Consider the following 27,137-nt stretch of genomic DNA (forward strand, 5'->3'; position numbering starts at 1 on the left):
ACTATAGTCAGTTGTATTTCTGGCCATGGTTTTGCTTCCATTCCCACTACTTTCTTTAGTTGTTTCTGAACTCCTTCTGGGAGCCCTTGTACTAGTATATGATAAAATATGGCTGGTGTTTTGTCCCATTGTTCTCTAGTTTCCATGCGCCACTTCTCTTGAATATCCTGGATATAATCAACAGGATCCTCATTTTCACCCATCTTACGGGAAGTAATGGCTCCTATGTCTGATGTGTCTGGGTACTGCACTCTCAGTGCCTGCCATAGCGCATGTCTGCAGTTTGCAAATGGTGCCCCATCATGCGATGTGTTTGTTATTGTTACCCCATGGAATCCCGCTCTTTTCCAAATGTCATCCGCTCTATCCCCTAATATTGATATTAACAGGCCCTTCACATCTCCTACTGCCAGTTTCTGTCCTGCGGTGTGTTTTTCCATTTCATATATCCACTTACCCGCACCTCCACTTAGTGATGGGAGCCTACATTTTATATTTTCCTTATCCGTATGTTTCCAAGGTACATACTGTGGTCTAACCCCTCCTCTCTCCAGCAGTGGCATTAAATTCTGTCTTGTGTCACCCTTTACGCTCCATGATATTGAGTCTTCACACCCCTCCTCTTCCCCCATTTCTTTTACTACTTCAAATTCTTCCTTACTACCTCTTCCCCTACCTCCCTCTTCTTCCTTCCCCCTTCTTTCATCATTTCCTGTGTTCAATATGGGTATGTTTATTTGTCTGTCTTGCCTGCGACTAGGGAGGTCCCTAAGCCGACATGCATAGGGTGTAAGTTCGTTCATGAAGGGTGCGAGCTTTATTCTTTGCAGAGAGCGTGCGGTGGTTGAACATGTAGGTAGTGACATGGGAGGGCGGCGTGATGGGGATGTGGGTGGCGTGGTTTCATTGGTTTGTGTTTCCCCTATTCTTTTCACTTCCTCCTTACTTCTCTCCAGCTCCTCCCATCTTCTACTTATCCAGGGCGAATCTATGTTTGTTCTAGTGAGGTACAGTTTATCTAAGCTTTCCCTTTCACTCTTTCTTCCATCCTTCTCCACTCCTCCTTCCTCCTCACTGCAAAAATCATTCATAAATGGCACCCCCCACTCTGCCTTTTTTCCTTTTATTGTTACCGTTTTCAAATCTATTAGGTCTCTTTCTCCCCTTTCGTTGTTAACAACTGTCCCCCCTAGTGCTGATGTCGTTGCTACCTCCCTACTTTTATATACATCTCCCCATCTTTCACTCTCCCAACCCCTCTCTTCTCTTCCTCCTTCACTCCTCTCCTCCATTTCCCTACTATTTTCCTCCCTTTTCCTTTTCAACTCCTCCATTACTTCGTTGCTCATCTGTTCCAATATCCTTTCATCCTCTTTCTTCCTTTCCCATTTCACCCTTTCTCTTTCTACTATACTCTCTATTACCTTCCCCTCTTCATATTTCTTAGCTGTCTCCGATATTATCCTCCTCCTCCATAATTCCATTTCCTTTTCCTTTTCTTCTTCTTCCTTCTTCTTCTCTCTCAGCACTACTCTTGATACCCTATCTGCTGCTCCTTTTACCCTTTCAGCTTCTCTCTTTTGTTCCTCACTTCGTTCCCTTAATTTTTCCAATTCGTCCTTACCTTCTTTCCTTTTCCTCACTCTCTCTCTTTCCTCCCGCTCAAGTTGTTTGATCAGTTCATTCTGCTCATCCCTTAGTTCTGCTAATCTTTCCTCCAAAATCTCTTCCTTCTGCCATAGTAGCTCCTCTCCCCTCATTTCACTCTCTCTGGCACTATCCTCGTTTGTTCCCTTCACCGCCTCCCTTTCTTCTCCAGTTAGTGAGCCTCGTAATTTCAACAATATCTGTGCAGCTACCCACTCATCGTTTCCTATCTCTACAGTCTGCTCTTCTCTAATCCTCCCTTCCCCCATTGGTATCTTCCCATGAGCCACATATGGTGGAGGGCTGTATGCCGGGTTTGAGTATCCTTCAGCCTCCCTTAACTGTCCTTCTATTTCTCCTAATTCTCTTAAAGGGTACAACCCTCCTCCCTCTGTTTTCACTCCCGGTGTTATGGGTATCTCATTGCTCAGTTCCTTTTTTATGTCGTCTGATTTATCAACCTTTTCTCCTCCCTGTCTCTCTTTCCCCGTATTCTTTGTACTTTCGCACCTCTTTTCCCCACCCGTTCCTTCTTTCTTAATCTCCTTTTCTTCCGGTGTTTCCCCCATAGTGAACATTCCATTTGGTCCTGGTCGAGACCCCTGGAACATCCTCCATAAGTTAAACACCTCCACATGGTTTGCCAACTTCTTCCCCTTGTATGTATTGTGCAGATGGTTCAGTAGTGAATGTTGGGCATATGGGTCGAAACTACCATTAGGCGGCCATGGTGTTAACATTTTGTTGTCTGTCCCCTGGGTCCACTCTATGCTGTACTTAATTAACTTCTCCCTATGTGGTGGCAGTGTGGTGCATATGTGCTGTAGTGGGGTAGTGAGGGTGTTCCCCCACCCTCCCGACCCTCTCCCGTATGACATAGTTGCACTCCCCTTTTTACCCTTCCCCTTACTAGCAGTTTATAATGTACAACCTTGTATTTCTTACCTCGCCCCGCAAGTGTGGGGACTTACGACAATCCTTTGACAAATTATGCAATAATAATAAATATGATGTTATATTATATTTCTTCCCCTACAGCCCCCTGCGGCCGAAGCGCACGCAGCCCCCTGCGGCTGCGTACCCCTTACGACGATCTTATACAGTCGTCCTGTTTCTCCGTTCTCCTCCCCCTTTTACACTCGCCGTGGCCGGCGTTCTCCGTGCGCAGCCACGCCCCTTTCCCCTTCTTCTTTCGATCCACTGGTTTATAGTTTATCTCCGTATCAGCTCCTTTATCATGCTTCTCTTCCCCACCATTCTCAAACCCAAAATCCCTTGTGCTCGCGATATCCTATTAAATCCCTACTGGTGACGTCACCGATTTCTTCGAGCTACTGGTATATTCTTGTTATGTTCTTTAAGTTCAAATTACACTTGCAATCTACCCCGCTAACCCTACAGCTGTCTTCCTGTCTCTCCTGGAACAAGGTAATCTCATCAATAATATAACCGGACTGCGCACACTGCGTCGCCTCGCGTGTGATACGCCCCTCAACAGGAGGGCTTAACCAGCCAATTATCTTCCGTTTTGGGCAACTATGTAGCTAGCTACCGGCCACAGGGAAACGTCATCTACCTATCGAGTTTCTTGCTCGAACAATAGGGAACCTCATCTACTCATTGATCAATAAATGTCAAGTCGTAGGAAACCACACACACCCACCCTCACACTTAGTCGCACTTTAAGCCATCAGTTTCTTACGAGCGGCTGCACGTGATGTTTTCGTGCCCCGCCCCCTCTCTCGCGTAACGTTAGCTGACTGTTACGAGCGGCTGCACGTGATGTTTTCGTGCCCCGCCCCCTCTTTCGCGTAACGTTAGCCGACTGTTCTCGCACTCGTCTCACTACCATTCATTCCATTAGCAACGCTCAGTTAAACCTTCACCGCACATCTGGACAATACCTCCCTCCTCCTTTATTTACTTCCTCCCCCTCCCTCACAATTTCGCATTGCTTGTTGCGCGTGTCATGCTCACCAAGTTCTCTCGATGCAGGGCCGCTCGACTGCGTGCACCCTCCAAGCGGCTCGCCACCTCCCCTCGTCTGGACCACGTCTGGACACTCGCCGACCGCGGGCGGGATACTTCTCAACCGGCTCCCGAGGGCCAATATCCGGATTGCGCTGTCCGGTCTTCTCGCGGCTCCGCGATGGTCCTGTAGTCCTCAGAAGGGGGCAACGGCAGAGGGGGCCGCGCCGCCGGGCCTCCTCGCAACGGGAGTGCCTGGAAAAACTAAAAATAAAAGTTGATCTTAAACAGATCTCAGCAGTGCCTCCAACTTGTCGGGGGGAAATTCTGCCGGGGTCGGCCGGGCCGTCTGCAGACCTCCGGGCAGGGAGGCCCCAACTCCTCCCGTATATCCCAGATGAGATAGAGTATGAGACACACACAAGGAGCAAGGCGACTCTGCTGTTTATTATGCAAACGGCAGGGATGGGTCGAGGAGCGTACGCGTTCGTCCTGACACACACATAATCGTGGGGCTCGCAGGCCCTTTTTACTGCATTATGACGCGCTACGTGCGTCACTTCAGAAAGTTAACAAAAAACCTATTGCCACTCTTAATTGGTTACTTGAGTGGTAGGGTTAGTATAGTACACATATAGAGAATGATATTAGTGGACAAGGTGTAGTCAGGTGGTATATCTGGGTTGTCCCTATAATTGGATACATAAGAATTGTTACATGAAGGCTCCTGAGGATTGGCTAATGTTACTGACGTCTGAGATAAGAGCCCCATGTTCTGATTGGTGCATCCGTGAGCTCCCCAGCCTGGGACCACCGTTGTTCCCAGCTCTCGGTGTACCTGTGTTTGCAACAATGTTTCAATATGGGTACGTGCAGACAATGTGAGGATTTATTCATAGGTGGAAGGCTGACCGCTCCCACTGTAGCAGGTGTCCATTGAGCCTTTCAAGTGTCTCGGCCTGTGTCTCGTAGTGAGGGACCCAGACGCCTTTTCTCTCCTGGGTTTTGGCATCTCGTCAGATTCGGCTTGGTCACGTGAGGCGGGACCGTGTTTGAGGCAGAATTCTGCACAATTAATATTGCTTTTCCACTGTGTGTCTGGTTTAATTTGTAGATATGACTTTAACGTTGGTACGCGGAGTGCGAGGTTGCAACATCGTGCCTTTGATGATTTGTTCTTGGATGTGGGCTTGCAACATTGCGACCTTGGCTGGTTGCTCCATCGGGTTCTTTCTGCAGGATCAGCAACCTGACTCTTGCTTTGTTAATGCCCACAGGAGCTCTTGTTTGAGGCCTACTCGGGCCTGGTGCTTAAGTAGTCTGTTTGGTGCATAGGTGCTTTAGATTATAGTAGCATACATTTCCATGACCAGTATCGTGTTTCCATTATACCTCTCATGGCGGTAACGGGTTTCAAGGGAAGCGTGAGCAAGCGTTATAGATGAGTTCATGATGCATCTTGCGTTTCTGCATTCTGAAAGCCTATGTAAAAATAATAAAGATGCACGTCCGTGAATATGCCTGTCGCCTACGTCAGAGCACTGAGTATGTTCTTCGTGTAGATTGGTGTGGAAATGTTAAGTGTGTATACTTGTACAGATGTGCTTCCCGTTGTCTAGGTCGTCATGGCATCTCTAACGACGTGTGGTTTTTAATCTAGCTGATCCGAGCCGCAGGTGTCGGCATGGCCAGTGCGGGCTGTTGGGCAAGCAGGTGGACACATCCGTATGTTCCTGTACCAGGGTACCTGGTCGTCTGGTAAATGGACAAACTCTTCTCGCGGCGGGTGTCTGGGCCGTGACCCTCTAGGCCAAGCGCGAGAGGTGAAGGACGGGAGCCTGGTCTTCCATTCTCCCACTTCACCACCATCATCTACTTGAGACAAAACTGCACCGATTCCCATCTCAGATTCATCCACTGTGAGTTTACTCTGGCGACATGTATTAAAATGTCCTAATGGCTGGGCCAAGTTTATTTCCATCTTCACATTCACAAATTCCTTCTCACACTCAGGACTCCAAACAAATTCACATCCTTTCTTTAGTAGTTTCCTCAACTCAATCACCTTGTCGGAATAATTCTGTACACATTTCTGGTAAAATTTAGTCATACCCAAAAATGACCTTAATTGGGCTTTATTCTCTGGACTCTTGATCTTTCTCATGGCATCCACAAGGCTCTCTTTTGGTCTCACCCCTTCGGCTGTTATTTCATGTCTTAAATATTCAAATTTCTCAACCCCAAACTTACACTTCTCCTCTCCCAATACAATTCCATTTCTTTTAAATACCTTGAGTACTCTACCTAATATGCAGTCATGCTCCTCGATACTCTTTCCACAAATTAACACATCATCTTGGAAACAGTACACACCGGTAATGTGACCTAAAAGCCTATCCATTATCTTTTGAAAAACAGCCAAAGCAGACACTAGACCAAATGGCATGCGTCTAAATTGGAAAACGCCTTCATGGGACACAAACGCGGTCAATTTGCGACATCTCTCCTCTAGTTCCACCTGATTGTACGCAGACGCCATATCCAATTTAGAAAATACTTTGCCCTGACCAATCCTCGCCAACATTTCTGTCATGTTTGGTAAAGGACGACGATCCACCATCACACACTTGTTCAGCTGACGTAGATCCACACATAGTCGAAGATCCCCATAACTTTTATTTTACTATCACTAATGGCGATACCCAATCGACACCCCCTGCTTTTTAAATAACACCATCAGACAATAACTTGGAAAGTTCCTCTTTAACCCTTTCTCTTATCGCTAGAGGTACAGGCCTTAACTTTGCCACCACAGGTGTGCTTCCTTTTTGCAACGCAATTTCATGTTGTATACCTCTAATTTTTCCAATCCCTTTCCTAAAAACCTTGGGATGTCTACTTACTATAGAGTCACCAATTTGCAAAACTTGTTCACTTGCATTGGGGCCGAGTTTGATCTTAAGCTTCTTCTGTTCCCTCCACCCCAACAGAGTGAGACTCTTCCTCGCAACGTATATTTTCCCTTCACACATTCGATTGTTAAATTCAAACTTATTCGTGCTGTAACCCAACAGTTCAATGGGTTCTTGGTTATAACCACCTGGACAGATATCAGATTTTTTCAGATTGCGAATATCTCCTTTCACCACTTTTTCATAAACATCCTTTGACATTAATGGGTTCTTGGTTATAACCACCTGGACAGATATCAGATTTTTTCAGATTGCGAATATCTCCCTTCACCACTTTTTCATAAACATCCTTTGACATTAATGTTATCTTTGACCCCGAATCAGCCATCATACGCACTTGCCTTCCGTTCACTTTAATATCAGCATACGGGCATTCACATTCACTGTCAACATTACTGTCATCACCCACTACATTAGTTATAGTGTTCACAATGACATTTTCTAAATAAAATTCATTTTCATCATCTGAAGACCTCCTTCTTTCCTCTTCATTCACATATAGCACACTTTTTTGGCCACTGTGGTAATTTTTGCAGCAATTCGCAAAATGTCCACGTCTTTTGCATTTATTACAAATTGCTCTCCTCCCCGGACAAACCACAGACGCTGCAAAATGAGAATTGCTAGCACATCGATAACATAAATGTTCCTCCTTTTCTCCCTTCTCCTTTTTTTCTTCACTCTTCTGTTTCCATGACTTGTTATCGCTGCCGTAACTACGGCCTATCTTTTCTTTCTCTTTCCCTTTTTTCTTTTTCTTATGTTCATTTACGTTGACCACTTCTGACTTTGTCTCAGTTACATCCTTTTTAGCTATTTTAGCAATGCATGCCAAAGAATGTTCCACCCTGCGGGCAATGACCAACACCTCATCCAAACTTGGTTCGTCCTTTAGCCATAGTTCCTCACGTATGCGATCAGCACTGCAGTGTGTCATAAATTGATCACGAAGATGTTCATCGTGTGATTGAAATTTGCACGTAGCCGCTAATTGTCGAAGAGATTATATTCTTCCACTGATTCACCTGGCTCCTGAATTCTCATGCGAAAGTTATATCTTTCCAGAACAGTACTGGTTTTCGGATTAAAATGAAGATCCAATCTTGCCAAAGCACTTTCCAATTCAGACATCTCATCTCCTTCACCCCCACTAGGTAACTGTGAAAGAGTCTCAAAAATTCTCTGCCCTTCATAGCCCAAATGATGCATCAGCACAGCAAGCTTCCTGTCAGAGGAGAATGAATTTCCCCCAACCGCCTTCATGTAATGTAGAAATCCCTTTTTCCACTGAGCCCATTTCATTTTTGCCGGACCAGGGCTCGCCACGAACATGGGAAGGCCACTGAGGTTCGCCATAGCCATTTTTCACAGCTACAAATGTTCAGAGTTCAGGCAAAGTCTATACGTTATTTTGTAAAAGTATCCTTCTGTCTTCACTGTTGCCTGAAATCTTGTGCTTATCTAGCCGTACGTGCCTCCTTTGCCTGCTATCTTCTTTATCATAAATTGCACTCTTGCAGCCCAAAATGATTCCAACTGTCACTCTGTACCTCCCTCGTTTGCAGATTCTGGCCTCCGTACTCTAGTAATCTTCACCCCTCTCCCATATACTTGGACCTCACTTCGCATGCAGCTACACACTGCGGATTAACGTGCATGCGTAATGAAATATACGCAGTATTCTTCCTTATCAAACTCGGCAGCACCGCAGCATAATAAGATTTCAGCATCCGTGTGTATGCCTGTATATACGGTATCCTCTTCGGAGCCGGCAGCGGAAACGCCGCCGTTCGCAGAAGGGAGGGGGACTTCGATGAAGGAGGGATGCGATGCGAAGCACAAACAGCCGACACTGCACAGTGACAAGTAAGGAGGGGCACAGAGTACAAAGCGCAGTATGTAGGCAGGCGCAGGACTTACTTCCCGGCCGCTACTACGTTCAAAGGAACGGAGCGACCGCTACAGGCACAGACACAACTGATCGCTGGAGGTCCTCCGCTGTACAGATCCTTGTCGCCAATGATAAATACCACTCTTCGATCGGCACGGGTAATGAAACAAGGTATTTATTTAAGTATGATAACATATATAAGGACCTCCAGCTGAGTAGCTGCTTCCATAGAAATCTCTCTCCAGCAACAAACAAACTTAGAATCCTATATGAACATAAACACAAGCATCATAAAGACATAGAATGTTACCTCATGGGCAACACAAATTCATTCCTGACCTAACTAAGCTACTGTGCACTACACTTATGACATGCTATGATAACAATGCACAGATACTATAAATTAACTCTAAAGCATATACATATAATTAAAGCTTCAACTATATAACAATAACAACTAACTATATGTACATTGTAGAAACAGCATACCAGTGCACACCCAACAACTCTCTTCCTTATCATTCAAAAGTCACCCCCTAACAAATAGCCCAACCTTGAGAGAACCAGGGCTTGAGAGACATTGAGCTTCTAGGGGAAGGAGAGGAAAGGCAGAGTACCTCTGAGGAAGTTTGACTTTTTTGAGACATCAGAGATATGGGCAGAGAAGGAAAGCGTGGAGTCAAAGATTACCCCGAGGTTCTTGGCCTTGTGGGTGGGGACAGGGGAGGGCCAAGGGAGGACGGCCAGATAGTGACAGGAAATAAGGGTGAAAGTGTCTCGATGAGGAGGATGTCAGTCTTGCTGGCATTCAGGCGGAGATTGTTGGCGGCACACCAATCCTGAATGGCAGATAGGCAGTCAGAGATGAGAGAAGGAGGCGAGGTGGCCTGAAAATGAGTTGAGTGTCATCAGCATAGCACTGGAAATTTGAGCAGAAAATGGCCTTCGCAAAGTTTGCGCTCACTCTATCGGACTGCATTTCCATGGCGGCTGAGCACATTCCCGAGGGGGATGAAAGAGACAGGTTCTTAGCCATAGTTAGAGACTACAAAGAAGCCATGTGCGAGTCGCTTCAGTCAGGTGTGGATTCTGGATTCTGCTGATAGCCTTAGCAGTGCCATGCCTACCAGCACTGTTATGCGCAGGTTTGCGTGGTTGTGGAAGTCCGGTTATGCGCCGGATGTGCAGGCCAGATTTTTCAACATGCCCTTTGATGGGTCTCACCTTTTCGGCAACAAGGCTGACGAGAGTCTTGAGAAGTTGCAGACCTCGAAGGCGGCAGCCAAATCTTTAGGCACCGCCATTAGGCAACCTCAGCCTTTTTCGACCTAGTGGACAGCCTTGGAAGAGTAGATGTTTTTGGTACTACTCTTCAGTTGGAAGGGCGAGAGGGATGGCCAGTCAAGGGGCCAAAGAGGAATTCCCTGCGGGTGGACAAGAAAGTGCTGCAAAGCCAACTCAAGCAGATGCTTCTTTACCATCTGCTGCTGCATCAGCCACCTCAAAACCTCTCTGAGGTCTTGAGTCACAGTTCACCAGTGGGGGGCAGACTGGCTCTGCATCTAGAAGAATGGCAAGACATTACTTTGGATGCTTGGGCCTTTCGAAACCATAGCCCATGGTTACTGCCTTCCTTTATACAGAGATCTCAGAACAATCCACCGGGGAACCACTCTTTGAGGATTCCAGATCTGCTCCTTGTGCAGGAGATTTTAACCCTGCTAGAGAAGGGCGCTATAGAACCAGTGCCTGTAGCAGAAAGGAACAAGGGCTGGTATTCCCCTTATTTCCTAATACCCAAGAAGGACGGAGGACTGAAAACCATTTTGGACTTTAGATACTTGAACAAGTTCCTCAAGAAGGACAACACCAAGATGGTCACACTTCCTCAGATCCTTCAGGCCCTCCAACCCCAGGATTGGTTGGTGTCATTGGACCTTCAGGATGCCTATTTTCATGTGCCAATCCATCTCAAGCATAGAAAATACCTGAGGTTCGCAGTTGGCGGTTCTCACTATCAGTTCCGAGTTCTGCCACTGATGGCTGTGAGTCTCAGGAGAGGGGGGATTCAGGTCTACCCCTACCTGGACGATTGGCTGACGAGGGCACATTCTGCAGAACAAGTCCTGGATCATCTCAACATCACCTGCCACTCCCTTCCCAGACTGGGCTTCTCCCTCAATTACAAGAAGTCCCATATGACACCTTCTCAAAATCCAATTCATTGCAGCTGTTTTGGATACATCCTTGGGAAAGAGCGCACCACCCGAGGTGAGGGCCCAAGACATTCTTCAGATGGTCACCAAATTTCAAAGTGCCCAGTGTCTCCCAGCTTTTGATTATTTGAGGATGCTCGGTCTCATGGCATCCTGCATTTTTCTGGTGCCAGAGGCCCACCTGAGAATATGATCCCTTCAATGGGCTCTAAGAACTCAATGGCCCCAGTTCTCAGGAAAGATGTCAGACCTACTTCAAGTTCCAAGCCGGGTCACATAGGAAATTTCTGTGTTGGGCCCGCAAAGACAACATTCTGAAGGGAGAACAATTTTGGCAACCATGGCCGGAGATAACAATATTGACAGACACCTTACTCACAGGGTGGTGGGCCCACAACAATAATCTGACAGTCAGCTGTCGTTAGTCTCCATCGGAGTCCAATCTACACATCAATCTTATGGAGCTAAGGGCAATCAGACTAGTGCTGATGGCCGCCCTGCCCTCTGTACGGGGAAAGAATGTTCTGATAATGACAGACAACACAGTGACCATGTACTACCTCAACAAGAGAGGAGGTGTAGGTTCACTACCACTGTGCAGAGAGGCAATACAAGAAGGAATCTCCCTATTGGCAGTTCACCTAGCCGGGGAGGAGAACTCGGCGGCGGACGCTCTGATCTGGCGGAGCACAGTCTGCCATGAGTGGGAACTAGCTCAGGATGTCCTTCAAGAGATCTTCACCTTTTGGAGGACCCCTCAAGTGGATCTGTTCACGACCGGTATCAACCGGAAGTGCGCACTGTACTGCTCCAGGGAATTTCCTCCAAGAGAAGCTCTAGGGGACGTGTTTGTGGTGGACTCTGAATTTCCACTCCTGTATGCCTTTCCCCCAGTCCCCATCGTTCCTCAAGTGATCAGAAGGTTGAGTAAGTTTGGAAAACACATGATCCTAATTGCTCCAGATTGGGCCAGCAGGATGTGGTTCCCAGACCTTCTGGACATGTCCATCTGTCCTCCGATACGTCTTCCCAGAGAGAGGATTTTCTCTCGCAAGAGGAGGGTCGGGTTCTCCCTCCAGAGGTCAGTATTCTCAACCTTCATACTTGGTTTGTGAAAGGTTGAGATATAAGGATTGGGACCTTCCAGATGACCCTATGGAGGTGTTGCTTTCGGCTAGAAGACCAGCAATAAAATCTTTGTACCGTTGCCATTGGAACAAGTTTTGCAACTGGTGCAAAGAATAGAATGTAGATCCTTTCCTGTGTAAAACACAGAACATACTGTCCTTTCTTCTATCCTTAGCCGATTTGGGGCTCCAGATTGGTACAATTAAAGGCTATCTAGTGGCGCTGTCCATTTTTAAGCGCTCGTCAGAGGAATGTTCTTATTTCAAAATCCCTCTAGTGACTCAATTCCTAAATGGACTCACAAATGTGTATCCTCCATCTCCCTTCCATGTTCCGGTTTGGGACCTAAATATGGTTTTAAAATTCTTAATGTGTGCACCCTTTGACCCCCTGCACACATGTCCTATAAGGTTATTAACCTTCAACACCATTTTATTGGTTGCTCTCACATCAGCACGCAGAGTGAGCGAGTTGCAGGCACTGTCAGTAAAGCCACCCTTTACAGTCTTCCACAAGGACAAGGTTGTCTTGAAGGTCAAACGTTCTTTTTTTACCGAAAATCATTTCGGATTTTCATTTGAACCAGAAAATTGTTCTGCCTTCCTTTTACCCTCCACCTCACCCTGGTAAGGAGGAAGAAAGACTTCATAGGTTAGATCCTTGAAGAGCATTAAGCTTTTACAGTTCAAGAACATCCAAAATACGGTTTGACGATCAGTTGTTCATAGGGTATATAGGATACAAACTAGGTCAGGCTGTTACCAAACAGACCTCATCTAGATGATTAATTTTAGCAATTTCTTAGTGCTACAGGCTTACATGGAAAGACCTTCCTGAAGGCTTGTGAACTCGTTCCACCAGGGGCATGGCCACATCTACAGCCCTGCAAAGGGGAGTTCCTATTAGGAATATTTGTGACGCTGCAACGTGGTCATCAATACACATGTTCAAAAAACATTATGCTCTGGATGCTTTCCATTCTCAAGATCTTGCTTTTGGCAAGGCAGTACTTTGCTCTGCCCTTGAAAATGTATAATATATAGAATTCTACTCCCTCCTCCAATTATAAACACTGCTCTGGGAATCTGTCAAAGATGAGGACTATGTTGGAGGACACAATCCATTCGAAGAACAAGTTACTTACCCCTGGTAACGTTCTTTTGACTGGATGTTCCTCCAACGTATTCCTCATCACCATCCCATCCTACCCCTCTGTAGAATTTCCCATGCTATTACAGCTTCCGCTCCACCAAGATTAAGTACTGTCATGCCCATATTTATGGGCATCTCTGCTGCATGGGAAGAAGGAAAAACATAACTGAGGCTAACGGGCGCCGCACATGCTATATATGGTCTCTGATGATGTCACCCTCGACAGACCCCTTCGAGGGACATCGACTCGACTCAATACCATCGATGCACAGCGGCCTCTGCCGAAAAAGCTTTCCGAAGCAGCTGAAGCTGGACATTGCATGTCAAAGATGAGGAATACGTTGGAGGAACATCCAGTCAAAAGAACGTTACCAGGAGTAAGTGTCAGAACCTCCCCCTTTCAATGTTGGGGTATGTGTCAAGACTGGCAGTTGAACTCGTGTAGATGAATTCTACCTGCCAATGTACCTCTTAGGTGTACTAAAGGACAGACTGAGGGGTCTATTGACCGAAAGACTGGTTGGACACTCTGGGACACAGCTGGCTGAAAGAACAAACGCACAAGATCAGCACCAGTCATGAACACTGAAAGGCAATGCAACAAAGATGTTATGTAAGCTAACCTGTACGTTTGACAGGCGTTTCCTTGGAAGTAATTTGGATACAGATTCCATGGTGATGGCATTACCCTGAAACCAGATGATGCAGTCAGATAACAGAATGTAATGTAAAACGCAAGAAAATAACTTAACAGATATTGTGAGTCTCTTACCAGTGGAGGAGGTACAATATGACTGAAGGTAGATAGTTCTTTGCAGGAAATGGTATTTGATGTGTCTTTTACGGCTTCCCCTGATCCGCCAGCATGAGGAGGCCTAAGGAGTTTCAAAGCTGTTCTCTTAGAACCGTTACAAGATTCCCCTAACCCGACGGCACGAGGACGCCTAAAGTGCTCAATAGGAAGTCTCTAGTCTGAGCACCCAGCAGAAAAGTTCCAAAAAGCAACGTGACAGTAGAAAATCCTGATCCTGTTCCGTGTCAACGAGCAAGCAAGAAGGGTCACACCACTAGGCAAAAGGAATCCGAGTGCAGTCCGAGTCAGGGTTTCTCTGGCAGTAGCGAAAACAGGACGTGAAACAGAAGCAGTCCGTAGGGCAGTTCCAAATCGTAACCAAAAGTTCAAGTAACAATAACAAGGGGCACAGCGATAGCAAACAGGTAGACAGGCAAGGATCTGTAAGCAAGATATTCGTAAGAGGAAACACGTAGCACAAGAGAGCCACTGAATGAACCAAATGCAGAAGCACCGTAACAGAATGTGGGCGGTGCTTTACAGGAGAAATCACCTGCCCCGCAGTACGTGACCCTGCCATAGGGGCGTGCTGGATGACAGGTGTGCAGGGCGCCATCTTCTCCATGGCAACCCCCAACGTGCACGGAAAGACGTGCTGCGCATGGGACGTCTGCCAAAACATAATCTGGTACGCTGATGACTCCCTTTACCTGTTTTCAGTGAAACCTCGGAAAGAACAACCTTTGAGACAGAGTATATCCACGTCCATTAAGGTGGTGTGACTTTTGCATAATCACTATTGGTTTCCTGACAGTAAGTAACTTGTTCTTTGACACCTACCATAAAACGTTCACTTTGAGGCAATTAATTGTATGTTTGCATGCTACTGATTTATTAGATACCACTCCTACTTGGTGTAGAATAGAACTCGATCGTCTGGCCCCCTTTCAGTTACTGGAATTTCTGAATATGTCTTCCTGGCCTTGTTCAAACGTATTCCCTACCCTTCAATTTCTTTAAATTGCATGGAATGATCTATTTAAATCTGCTCCAAAAATGCTTGACTGTGATAATATTGTTTTATGGTTCAACAAAGATTTACCAATAAAAGCAACACCTAAAATTATCCTTAGATGGTATAAAAAAGGGATTTCATGTATTCATCATTTAGTATATTACGTATCGGTAATACCCTTTCATACCCTGGCATATATCTTTCAGTTCAATAATTCAGACTATGAAGTATATAAAGAGATTTCTAACATTGTAGGCCTCCCCTTACCAAACCTAACTCAAACTGCTCCTTACAAAGAAGTAAGCGGTCTTATGGTCAAGAGCCCAACTGCGGCTGAATTCTATAAATTACTTATATCCACTAATAATCAACCTCCAATTGGTCCCTCAATTCATATGGATCGGAGAAAGATTTAACCTCTACTTACTCCTGCAACTTGGGATACAGATTGACTACAAGTTTTTAAAATCTGTAGAGCTACTAACCTCATTCAAACTTCTTTTTACTTTATTTTAAATAGAGTTTATTTTACTCCTAAATGTATTATGAGATTTGCTCCTAACTTGTAAAGTTCTTGCTGGTCCTGCAATAATTCTAATACAGATTGTATTTTTCAATGCAAATGTGTACTTCCTTTTTGGGGAAAAGATATGGCCAATATTACAAAACATATTTAATTTCTCTGCTTTACTTAATTTGGATAACCTTATTATTGGATCACATGGGTCTCCTGATATTACTGATATTTCCTCTCCTAATCTATTTAGTTTATTTGTTATTATTGGTTTCCATTTTATATCCTCAAAATGGAAATGCCTGGATCATCTATCATACTCTGCCTGGTGTAACTATGCCTGTTCTGTTCACAGAATTGAACAAAGCTGTACGAATTCTTTTAAGTCATGTTAAAAAATATAATCAAAAATGGAATGCCTTTGTTGATTATCTTGCTGCCTCTCCATCAGGACCTTTGCAATATATTCCTTTTGTATATCTTTTTGTTTTCCCTCCTCCTTGTCGTGTCCGAATAGTTAATATTCACTTTCTCATTATTGACATTCTTCATGCCAATATGGATTTGAAATGTTTTGCATTGTTCTCTTATGGATTCTTTTCCCAGTACATACCATGCTTTAGTACTTGTTAACCTTGGTACAATGATCTGATTATAGTTGAATTATAGTGTTTATTTATATTGCTGTATATCATTACCTCAATTTTATCGACTGCTGATTGTTTGAATATTATTATTGTATTTTTCAAAAGCTTAATAAAAATTATTCAACAAAAAAAAGATTGTATACTCTTGCACATACCTTATGACATACCTTATGACAAACACTGATATATATATATCATCATTGAGATCTGTTGTTTGGTATGTCCAAATAAATGAATATCCCAGTAAACTATTGAATACTGGATCACTACTAACGTATATATACTGTCTATGGGCCTCATTCCGAGTATGGCGTAGGGGGTTAACAGCACCGGTAAGGATGCCGGTGCCGTTAACCCCCTACCGTCATATTCTGAGGTCCCTTAGCGGGTCCCACCAGGAACGGCTGGACTGACCAGCCGTTCTTAGCGGGACCCGTTAAGGGACCTTGGAGCTAATAACGGGCCCGCAATTTGCGGGCCTGTTATTAGCTCCTTCCCCATTCCCATTGAGCCCTATGGGGACTCAAATGGGAATGGGGAATGGTTTTCTGAATGGGTACTTACCGGGTCTTCCAAGGTTGGAATGACCCGGTAAGTCTCCATTCAGAGACCCCGGATCCGGACCCGGGTTTGGAGGCAGCCATGGTGCTAATAGCACCATGGCTGCCTCCAAACTCGGAATGACCCCCTATGTACTGCCACTGCCGACACATGTTTTGACCAAGGGGGCTCTTTCAAGCCATATCGCATCAACAATGCAAAACTGTTTTAAACATTACATTGGTAAATCATCATTTGGAAATTCATCAAGAGAAAAGCAAACAGTATGGGTTAAAGGGAGAAAGCCCTCATTCTCCAGTCTGCTGTACATTATTTACTATACTACAAATAACTACTTAATTGTCACAATTTCCTTATCATTGAGTGTGGTTACGTAAATTTATCAATTCGATAATTAAAGTTCACCACTGATACGATTGGTTTTTATATAATCACGTCCTCATATTGGAAGGTTCAGTTCTGTAAGGAAATATGGATACAATTCTGTTTATGGCTAGGGAGCCTGCTGCCACGCATTAATATATATATATATATATATATATATATATATATATATATATATATATATAGGGCCTCATTGCACGGTAGGCGGTAAGGGTTTACCGGTAAGACCAGCCGTTAAAGTTGGGACCCGCAAAGGGACCTTGGTGCTAATTACGGTACCGCAATTTGCGGTACCGTAATTAGCTTATTCCCCATTCCCATTATGCCCTATGGGGCAAAAATGGGAATGGGAATGGGGAAGGGCCATGGAGGAAGGGGGAATTACTGCCCTGCCAACCTTGGAATGGGGTGGTAATTCCCCTTTCCTCCATGGTTGTACCGGTATGGTACCAGCGGCAACCATGGTGCTAACAGCACCATGGTTTACCGCCTTCCGTGTAATGAGGCCCATAGTATACCAAGATTAAAAAGATGACTTACCCTACATCTAATTGTTCATACTATTATATCCCCTTAAGGATTATTCTGCTTGAATTCACTGAAGTAACATATGTATGGTATCTATCTTGAAAATAAAAATTGTTTCTTTGCAAAAGGTACCAACGAGCCTTATATAGCGTGGAAACAAATTTGATACAGAATTACCAAACTAGAGTATCTTCATAGAGTTTTACTTAATAAGTTTGGCTGTAATGCACCCCATGCTGGATTCAGCTCATTTGTGTACTGTATGTACACCACTCACTGAAATTGCTTTAATCCCTCTGTGTCTTACCCACAAGACATTGCACACTCTAACTGTAGCACATAGAAGAGGAGAGAATGGAACTTCACACTTGGGACTGCCCTCCAAGAGGACGTTCACTATAGCTATCACCACTGTGTTTGGAAAGTTCAGGTCCGCCCGGTAATGACCAACCAGCCAGAGCCTAAGGTGGTCCAAAGCATAGCAAAGGTCTCAGGACTGTTAATGCCTCCATCCACTCACTGCTGAACAAGAGCATGATAGGTATTAGCCCCGCAGTGCCTTTGCTGAGGGGGATGATCACCTTTTTTACTACAGGATTTCAGTACCACACTGTCGCTCAGGGGCACCAGCAAGGGAGAAATGATGTTGGCCATCCATAGGATATGCCCAGATTGCCAAGAGAATGCAGGCCATTACTGACATATTCTACCTGTGTTCCACACGATCTGACTGGCCAGACAATCCCCTGGGTACTAATAGTAAGAAATCTCTAATCACTGCCATAACTGGTGCTGTATACTTAGCCCAAATCCATTTCCTGAAGTAGAACCAAAGGCAAATCTAGATTGCTAAGTGTTACACACCAGGTGCATGGAGGATTTGTAAAAGCAATTTCCAAGCTACTTCTGCTCCACTTTAGGTGGGTTCAAATATGCAAATGCTGAGGCTGCCTGTTCTCCTTGTGCGATCCCTTGCTCATCCTATGTCAATGATTCTGATTATTGGGGAATTTAGGGTGAACAAACACTCAGAGAGCAACCATGTTGTGTTCTGCTGCAGCAAGGTTTTTGGTGAGATGGAGCCCTGACTCCGGCTATGTTTCATGAAAAATGAACTTCATCCACAAAGCACCAAAGATTTCTATTCACTCAAAATTATTTCAGTGAACTATTCATGTGATTATATTCAATTCAAAGAAAGATATTTTTCTATTTTTAAAAATAATACATGCTTGCCATGCCCATCTTGGGTGTGCATCTGTGGTGGTTTGTTCACCCTCAACTCCCTTATAACCAAAGACAAATCTACTTCGAACATCTCCTGATTTTACCAGTGAACCACCTAGAATGCATCTCAGCATCCAGAATAGGAAATAAAGATTGGGGCGTACCTGACTGCACATGAAATCAATCTTCCTCATGGTTTTGGCTAATCCTTGTTTTTCCCAAATAATCTAATTTGAGCATCGTTAGAAATCAAAGGGAGGATTTTGGCGACCAACCGCTGAGCACACATCAAGGTTCCTTCTTTGAAAAGTCACTTTTAAATTTGCTTGGTTTTCGCCTGTATTTCAAGAATGGTTTCATTATATAAAATCTATTAAAGCAGACTGATGTCACATCTTACAACTGTAATGAAAAACAACAGGTCTGCGTTTGTAAACATAGAGCACAACGTTTGTTTGTCTTGTGGGGGCTTTTACCAAAAAATGTTTTGCCCTCTACATTCACAAATGTCAATGAGGATTGGGGGGGCCCTTAAAAGTGCCAATCCGAGGACCTGATCCTGCAGGACTCTGAATGAAGTTTTACGTTTTAAGTACTAATAACAATATTCTAAATAGTTTAGCCATACTATTTTGTATGGGCCTCGACATATTCTTAACTTTTTTGCTACTTGTAACTTTAAGGCAGGCTTCCAGGACTGTGGGCAATATTTTCGTTCTTTCTTACTCTTTTTAAAAACATTTATTTGATAAAGAATTTACAAAATAAAAAAGTTATCTTTGTAAAGGCGCCAACAACGGAGGACCTTAGGACAGTTTAAAAAAATAAAAAGAACAATAGTTATGGCTACTATTGTCCATTTTTTTTGCTTACGAAAATTTCGACAACAAGATGGCAAAAAGTTGGATGAGCGTAGACAAAAGTGCATTTGACAGCAGGGTCAGACTGGCCTATAGGGCAATAGGGCCATGCCAGAATTTTAAGCCAAAAAGGATAGTGTGGGTCTGTTTGTTGTTGTCGAAGTGGGCCTGTTTTTTGGCCAAAATGGGCCAGTTTCATTAGTTATTTCACTGTACAGCTAGAGTTTTGATAGTGTTGCTTAAAATATGTTTTTTTAAATGCTCAATGTGTGTCACATTTGACCAAAAAACACTCCCATGGTTACTTCTGAAGCAGTCAGCAGGGATGTCATTTGGGGGTTGCCAGGGGTTGCACCTGCGACACCTGAGGTCTCCCTTGCTACCCCTTTGGTTTCCCTAGCTATCCCTTTAAAAAAGAAAACATGTTTTATTTTTTTATTTTTTACATTTAAGCTCCTGGGCTCTGGCCAACGCCATGTGGCTGTTTTGTTTCTGGAGTGGCTGGCTTTCTTGATCAGGCCTCTTTTTAAAAAGAAACAAGGGATTCCACACTTGGAGCACTGACCCTAAATAAGAAAGAATAGGAATAACACATACTTTGTCTTTCTGGAACTCTATACCTTAATTGCTAGACTCATAAAATGTTTATTTCTGGCACACTTCAGGGGGTGAGTCACTGATTTAGTCTGTTCTTAAACACTTCAAATTCACAATGCGACAAATTTCCAAAAGGTATTTAGAGTAGAATAAGCATCCATTTCGGACTGTGCATTTTGCTTTATGTATTTCTGCCGTTGTCTCTGTTGCAATCATCACAAGACATTCCATCTCGGTGTTCTCGGTCACTTGAAAAAATTCTTGTGCCTAAAAGCTTGTGTACAGTGTAGACATGTTTGACCTGTTAGAAGGATTCGTCCCTGGCAAGGGACGAAAGGACAACAGGACACGTCTTCTTCTCCAACCATTTATTTATTTAATGATCTCACTTCCCTTAGTTGGCTCCTCCTCTTCCTCCTCCCGCCTCAGACATAACTTAACCCTTTGTGGTCCTCCTTCTCCCACGTAACACCTCCCCCTCACATATCTCCTTATGTCCATGTTACACTTTTTTGATGAGTCTGCATAGTCTCTTGATGAGTCCCCGGGGGCGTGTCGGCTGGGTCTCCTTCCCCTACTCTCTCTGGGGTTGAGGGATGTTCCTCTGCCTCTTTGATCACTCCTCCAAGTATGTTTGTCCCTTGCCCAGTGTCATCCTCGGGCTTGTAGTGTATAAAGAATGACGCGTTCCTCGTGATGACCTCCTGTGCGTTGGCGTACGTTATCATGGTCCCTTTTATTTTTGTCACCCGGAGGGGATTAATGTTGTACCAGGGGTCAGTTTTCCTCTGCATGCGTTGCTTCACTAGCACTTCTTCTCCTTCTTCAAAGGTTTTCTCCTTCGCTCCTCGGGTCTTGTGTGTCCTTTCTTTTGCCCCTTCCTTTGCCACAGCATCCCGCTAACTGACCTCATCTTCTAGTGCTGATCAGTCTTCTCTGCTCATCTGAGTCCTGACGGCCCCCTGGGGTAGATGTGTCTTGGCTTGGTATGTCCTTGGTATGTTAGGTCCCCGGTGGCACTCCGGTCACGGAATGTGGTGTGTTTTGGTAGTGGTGGAGCATGTGGTATAAGGCTTGTTGTATTGGCATACCCTCGATGGCTGCCTTTTGGATGGTTCCTTTGATTGATTGCATGAACCACTCCGCCATCCCGTTGGCCTGCCGCCATCATAGTGTTATTCGCTGATGGTTAAAGCCTAGGTGTCTAGCAAATCTCTGGAATTCGTTGCCGTTGAACGGCGGTCCATTGTCTGTGGTGGGCGTGCCCCATTCACTGAATACTTCATCCAGGATACCGACCACTTGGGTGAAGGCTGTGGACTGGGTGTGTTTAACGATGGGGAACCTGGAGAAATCGCCTATGATCACTAGAAGGTGGACCCCTTCTTCAAGTGGCCCATAGAAGTCCATCGCGACCCCTTTCCACACCTCTTCGGGGATGCTTGTCGGCTGTAGGGGGAGTGGCTGATCCCTCCTGGTGGTGCATTGACATGGAAGGCAGTTTCTCGCCATCTCTTCTACCATGTCGTCCATCCAGGACCCCCTCAGCAGTACCCCTTGCTCAGACACTACCAGTTCCGTGCTGAATTTTGACATGTGATCTAGATTTTGTCTGTTAACTCCTTTAAGTTGGCGCGACAGCCTTTTGTAGTCTCTCCATTTGTTTGTAATTTTGTTTGTAATAGTGAACTCCCTGGCCCACCTGGTTGACGTATCTGCCTGTGTTGCTGTTGCTATGTCTTCGATGGTGAGTGCGGGACATAGAGCTTGCTCCGTGACTTAGCACAGGTATTCTGCATCTCCCCCTCGTGGTGGCTCCCTGGCTTTTGTCAGGTGTTTTGAGATATAGTCGGCCGGGTTTGTTATCTCCTCCCAGTTGGTGAACGATGCAGTAGTCCTACTCTTGGAGGGGGATAACCCACCTCTGTATTCTGGGAGGCATTTTTGTCCTTGGCTTCCCAAACAATGATAGGAGGACCTGGTGGTCTGTCACGAGCGTGAGCTGTTTTCCTACTACAAAGTGGTGGAAATACTTACATGCCCACACCGCCGCTAGACTTTCCTTCTCCGCCTGCGAGTCCACGCTCTCTGTGGGGGATAAGGATCTGCTTGCGTAAGCGACGACGCAGCTCGCTGGAGCATCTGGCTACTCCCATTGCGCTAGGATGGCCCCTAGGCCTACCGGACTGGCGTCCACGACAGGCTTGGTGTGCCAGCTCAGGTTAAAGAATGCCAGGTGTATCGCGCTGGCCAGCTCCTTTTTGATCGCATCAAATGCCCTCTGGCATTCTCCTGACCACCTGAAGGGCACGTCTTTTCTCAGAAGTTGTTGCAGTGGCTCGGTTGTAATGGCATACCTTTGCAGATAGAGTGCGCAGTATCCTGCAATTCCCAGGAAAGCTCTAACTTCTACGTTAGTAGGTTCATTGAGCTCGTTGATCGGCCGTACTTTGTCGGGATCAGGTTGCATCCCCTCTCTAGAGAATGTGTCCGTAGAACCTTAGTTTGTCTCTGCTGATGTTACATTTCTCATAGTTCAACGTGAGTCCTGCTGTCCTGAGGATTCACACACTTCCAGGAGAGCTTTGTCATGCACCTCCTGCGGGGTGCCGTAAACCAGGATATCATTTGATTAGTTGAATGCTCTCTGGCCTGGCAGGAGTAGTTGCCTGATTGTCTCTTTAAAGATCTCCGAAGCAGAGGAGATCCCAAAATGTAGCCGTTTGTACCGGAAGAGGTCGTCGTGGGATGCAAACTTTGTGATCCCTCTGGAATCAGGGTACAGCTCGAGCTGGTGGTACCCCTGGTTGAGGCCAAGTTTTCAGAATGTTGTGGCGCAGTTCAGGCTGACCATCATGTCTTCAATTCTGGGCCCTGGGTGTCTCTCCCTCTCTATGGTGTGGTTGGCTATTCTCATGTCAACACAGAGGTGTAGTTTGTTGACCTCCTTTTGGTACCACTACCTAGTGGTGAGATCCACAGGGTAGCCCCTGTCGCCCGTTCAATGATGTCACTGTCCAGGAGCTGCTGCATTTCCTGCAGCACGGTGTCTAGTAAATGGAAACCCACTGTGCACAGGTGTTGCGGAACGGGCTTTACTTGGCCGTTGATGTGGAGGCTGATCACCATTACTTTCAGTTTGTCCAGCCCACTTTGATTGATTCCTTGGTGAGCGGAAACCCCGCTAGGTGGCAGATTGATCCACGGCTTGGCTGGCTGCCGGTGCACATCACCATGTCTCCGCTGAAGTGGATGTTGATCAGGCCAAGCGCTTCTGTGGTGCAGTAACTGAGGAGACATTTACCTTGGACAGGACTGCGTAGAATGTGGATGATGGCGTTGATTCTTTTGACTTTGAATGAGAATGATTTCTTGAATTGTCCAATTGACTGTAGTGGTATGCTGGCTCCCAACTGAAAGATTCTTCCTTTTGACGGCACCAACTCTTGCGTGTTCCTTGTAAGCCTAAATTCTTGTTTCCCCATGATGTTGACGGTTGCTCCGGTATCGATGAGGAACGTGTTCATGACTGTGTCCATCATTACTCTTACTTTCAAAGCCTCACTGCCTTCATGTTCCCTGGATGAGGTTCACAAACTCGTTTGGGAATTCTGGGACTAATCCGTAGGAGATCTCGTCCCAGTTGATGTATTGGTCATCTGGATAGCCATGTGTGTCTTCGTAGTATTCTGGTTGAAATAATGTCTGCTTCACCGTATTCTCCACCTTGTTCCGTTGATCTTATCATCCTCCTCGATGGTTGCAGGTAGGACTGGCTCTGTCTCCACTGTGGGAACGGTTGAGCTGGTCTGTATGGCATCCTCCATCTGGGTAGTGTCGACTGTGGTTGGTGTGTCGGCTGGAACAGACTCCCTTCCCAGCACACTGTCTGGAAGTGACCTTCTCTGCCACTGGTGCATCTCTGTCATTGCCGAGCATGGCCCTGTGTTTGTGAACGGTTGACCGCACCAATAACATGACTGCTGGAACCGTGGTCCTGTTCTCGGTTGGGTATATCCTTCTCTCTGAGGCGTCCTCGGTGGGGTCTGGTTGCCTGTGGTGTTTCTCTCCCATTCTCTGCCGCTGGTCAATGTTGCAACCGTCTTTTCTCAGTCCTTTTTCTTTTTTGGCGTCTCAATGGCAGAGGCCTGTATTTCCACTCTCCCATGCACCCTTGCCATCTCTATCACCTCGTTAATTGATCAGGGTTTTTTCAGGAGTGGTTTCCGGTGTACAGACGACGAACATCCTCTGACACGTAGCCGGATCGCCGTCTGAGAAAGCTGAAAATTGGCAGTGGACGAGTTTCTGTCGGAGACACATGATAAACTCCTCTACCATTTCGTGGAATGCCTGACAGCATTAGTTGAACACATAGCGTTCATAGTCCCTGTTCGGTTGGATTACGAGCTTCCTGTCCAGCGCGGAGACAAGTGTCTTGTAGGTGTTTCTGTATTCTGGTGGAATGGTCTTGATGATGCCGTTTATCTCTGTCTCAGCCAGATTCGTGAAAATGTATTTAAGTACCGGATACTTTTCTTCCCCTGCCACCTTAATGAATCCGGCAAAGTCCTCTACCCATATTGTCCAACTGGGCCCTCTGCCTACTTGTGGTAAGAGACTGAATGGTGAAAGTTTCTGTAGGAATGCTACGCTACTTGCGGTGCAGGGGTGCCTCTTGTCCATCTGCTTGGTCCACCATGTTCTTTGCGTCTCTAGTTCGTATGATGGGTGCTTTCTGGCTGTGCTCCCTTGGGGAAAACAGTTGTGTCCAGGGTGTTTGGACAGGGTGAAGTAGGACCAGAGCGCAGCATCTTGCACGGTTGTCGTGGCAGGGGTGGGTGCTTCCTCACAGCGTGCCTTGTGTGCTGTGCAACGGTGTACGGCTAGCCTTCAATTATTTATTTTCCCCTCCACAGGTGCCTGGTGTTGAGGGGTCTTGTCTGTCAGTTATCAGTGCTAGGGCTTGCCAATCCGTCTGCCTTTGATGGCTTCCCTGGGGGCAGTGTGCTGCTAGTGGTGCGGTGTATTTTTGTCGGGTTTATTTATTAATTAATTTATTTTTCTGGCATTGTTCTTGCGTGGGGCGGGGCTCGTCACTGTGTTGCTAACGTTGCTGGCTCCCCACAGTAATGCTGCGCGGTCTCCTGCACGCGTGTGCTTGCTCACCGTGAGGGTACTGTGGACGGCGCTGCTCCTCTTCTCTGTTCTCTTTCCTCCCTCGTGGGTGCTGGGTGGTCGGCTGGAGGCTGCAAGGATGGTCCTGGGGGCTAAAGGACACCGAATGGCAGTGCGTGCAGCCTGCACGGAAATGACGGCGTACTGCCGGATCAAGGAAAACAAGGTTTTTCAATTGCCTTATCCTCGTCGCCAGTTGTTAGAAGGATTCATCCCTGGCATGGGACAGGACGACAGGACACGTCTTCTTCTACAACCATTTATTTAATGAATGATTTCACTACCCTTGACGGACTCCTCCTCTTCCTCCTCCCGCCTCACACATAACTTAACCCTTTGCGGTCCTCCCTCTCCCTCGTAACAGACCATAGCACATAAAGTGGCCTTTGATTTCATTGTCCACAATTAATGCTTTGCTGTAATGTGTCTATATTTCCTATATTCATGGAATGCTGTCTAGAATGTTTGTTTGCATGTATGAGGTAACGAGTGCTAGGAGTACGGGATGCTGGGTGAGTGTGCTGCTTTCCCTTCGCTACTCTAAATTCTTACGCAGTTCTGACCCCTCCCAATGGTATGTATTTTGCGATCCTCTGAAGCTGAAAAGTAGATCCGCGTAGGATTGACATGTGGCAAACCTTGCACCAGACCTGCAGATGCACTGGCCTGCTGTTAAATCTCAGTTACCAGTTTAATGTTATCCACTACAGAGTGTTATTTGCTTTCTGACTTTGAGACCATTCAGACATGCAATTGCTAATTTTACTTAATTTTACTATAGCCGGTAAAATTGCGAGAGCTGGTAAGATAGTTCAGTGGGTTGAGCGTTCGCTGCTGCAATGTGTGTGTGATCTGCAGCTTGCAGGTTCGAATCCCTGCAAGGCCGACTTACCCATTCATACTTCTGAGGTTGATAAATGAGTACAAACACAGGTTGGGTGATGTTGTATGTATATTTGTTCTATATAAAGTGCTTAAGCTAAGTGCTATATAATAACACATAATTATCATTTGGCCTCGGACGTCTGCTTGCATTCACAGTAATTTAGTAATATGGGCCCATACACACTGATATTAACTATACATATGGTGATCCATCCTTGTATGAAATGTATAAGACATTAGAGTGATATCGTAACCATATATTTCGTAGTGTACTGTAAGGAAATCATGGTGGTAACAGTAAAGTCACATACAAGTGATCACAGTTCAAGGGTGTTTATTAATCTGTATATGCGGGTTGGAAAACACCCAATCTAAACCTAAATCTAAGATGGGAGCAAACTAGGACCATCAAATAATAATGAGGCAGTCCTAGTGACGTCTTGTCAAATAAAATGGCCTATACTAAGAAAAACCTATTGCCACTAAATACAAACAGAGTGTGGGATAGGGTTCACATGAATGAAAGAAGTGTTCGCAAATAATAAGTCAGGATGCAGTAGTTGGGTTCCCCCTTCCCCATGTTTTGAGCACGGGTCAAGGTAGGACTATGGAGCACAGCACACGCTTGTGCTTTCCCAGCATGAGCTAACAGTTCTGCTTTCAACTATCAGAGCCTTTGGTGGTTAAGTCTCTTTTCTACAAAAAGTCTCTTGCCTCACATGATGTGATGTGTTCCAAAATAATAAACAAAAGTTCCTGTCTGCTTGCACGTTGGGTGATGTCTTTTCACCTCTGCATCCCCCTCTTCCGGGCTCCGGCCCCTCTCGAATGTCCGCCTCCCATCCGTCGGGTTCACTACGGCTTTCAGCACAATCTCTTCTCTGTGGCATTCACGAATCTTAATATCTTTAAAGAGTTCACTGTGGACAACCCTCTGGCGGGTTCACTCTTGTCAACACACTATACATTGGGAC

The 27,137-nt window shown here is 45.5% G+C and overlaps 1 protein-coding gene across 2 annotated transcripts in view; it reads left to right on the top strand.

Moving 5' to 3' along the window:
• Positions 1–27,137, top strand: part of DNAI4 (dynein axonemal intermediate chain 4) — a 779,679-nt gene that overhangs the window by 129,466 nt on the left and 623,076 nt on the right. Inside the window, exon 1 of one of the 2 annotated variants that reach the window (XM_069641947.1) lies at positions 25,210–25,444. The exons of the other annotated variant lie outside the window; for it this stretch is intronic. Within the exon in view, the coding sequence (XP_069498048.1) occupies positions 25,358–25,444 (87 nt within the window). The 5' untranslated portion in view covers positions 25,210–25,357. Of the gene's footprint in view, positions 1–25,209; positions 25,445–27,137 lie in introns of those variants that run through there. 2 annotated transcript variants of the gene reach the window in all.

The sequence above is a fragment of the Ambystoma mexicanum genome, chromosome 1q, assembly GCF_040938575.1.
Source record: "Ambystoma mexicanum isolate Mex_15411 chromosome 1q, UKY_AmexF1_1, whole genome shotgun sequence".
Lineage (NCBI taxonomy): Eukaryota > Metazoa > Chordata > Amphibia > Caudata > Ambystomatidae > Ambystoma > Ambystoma mexicanum.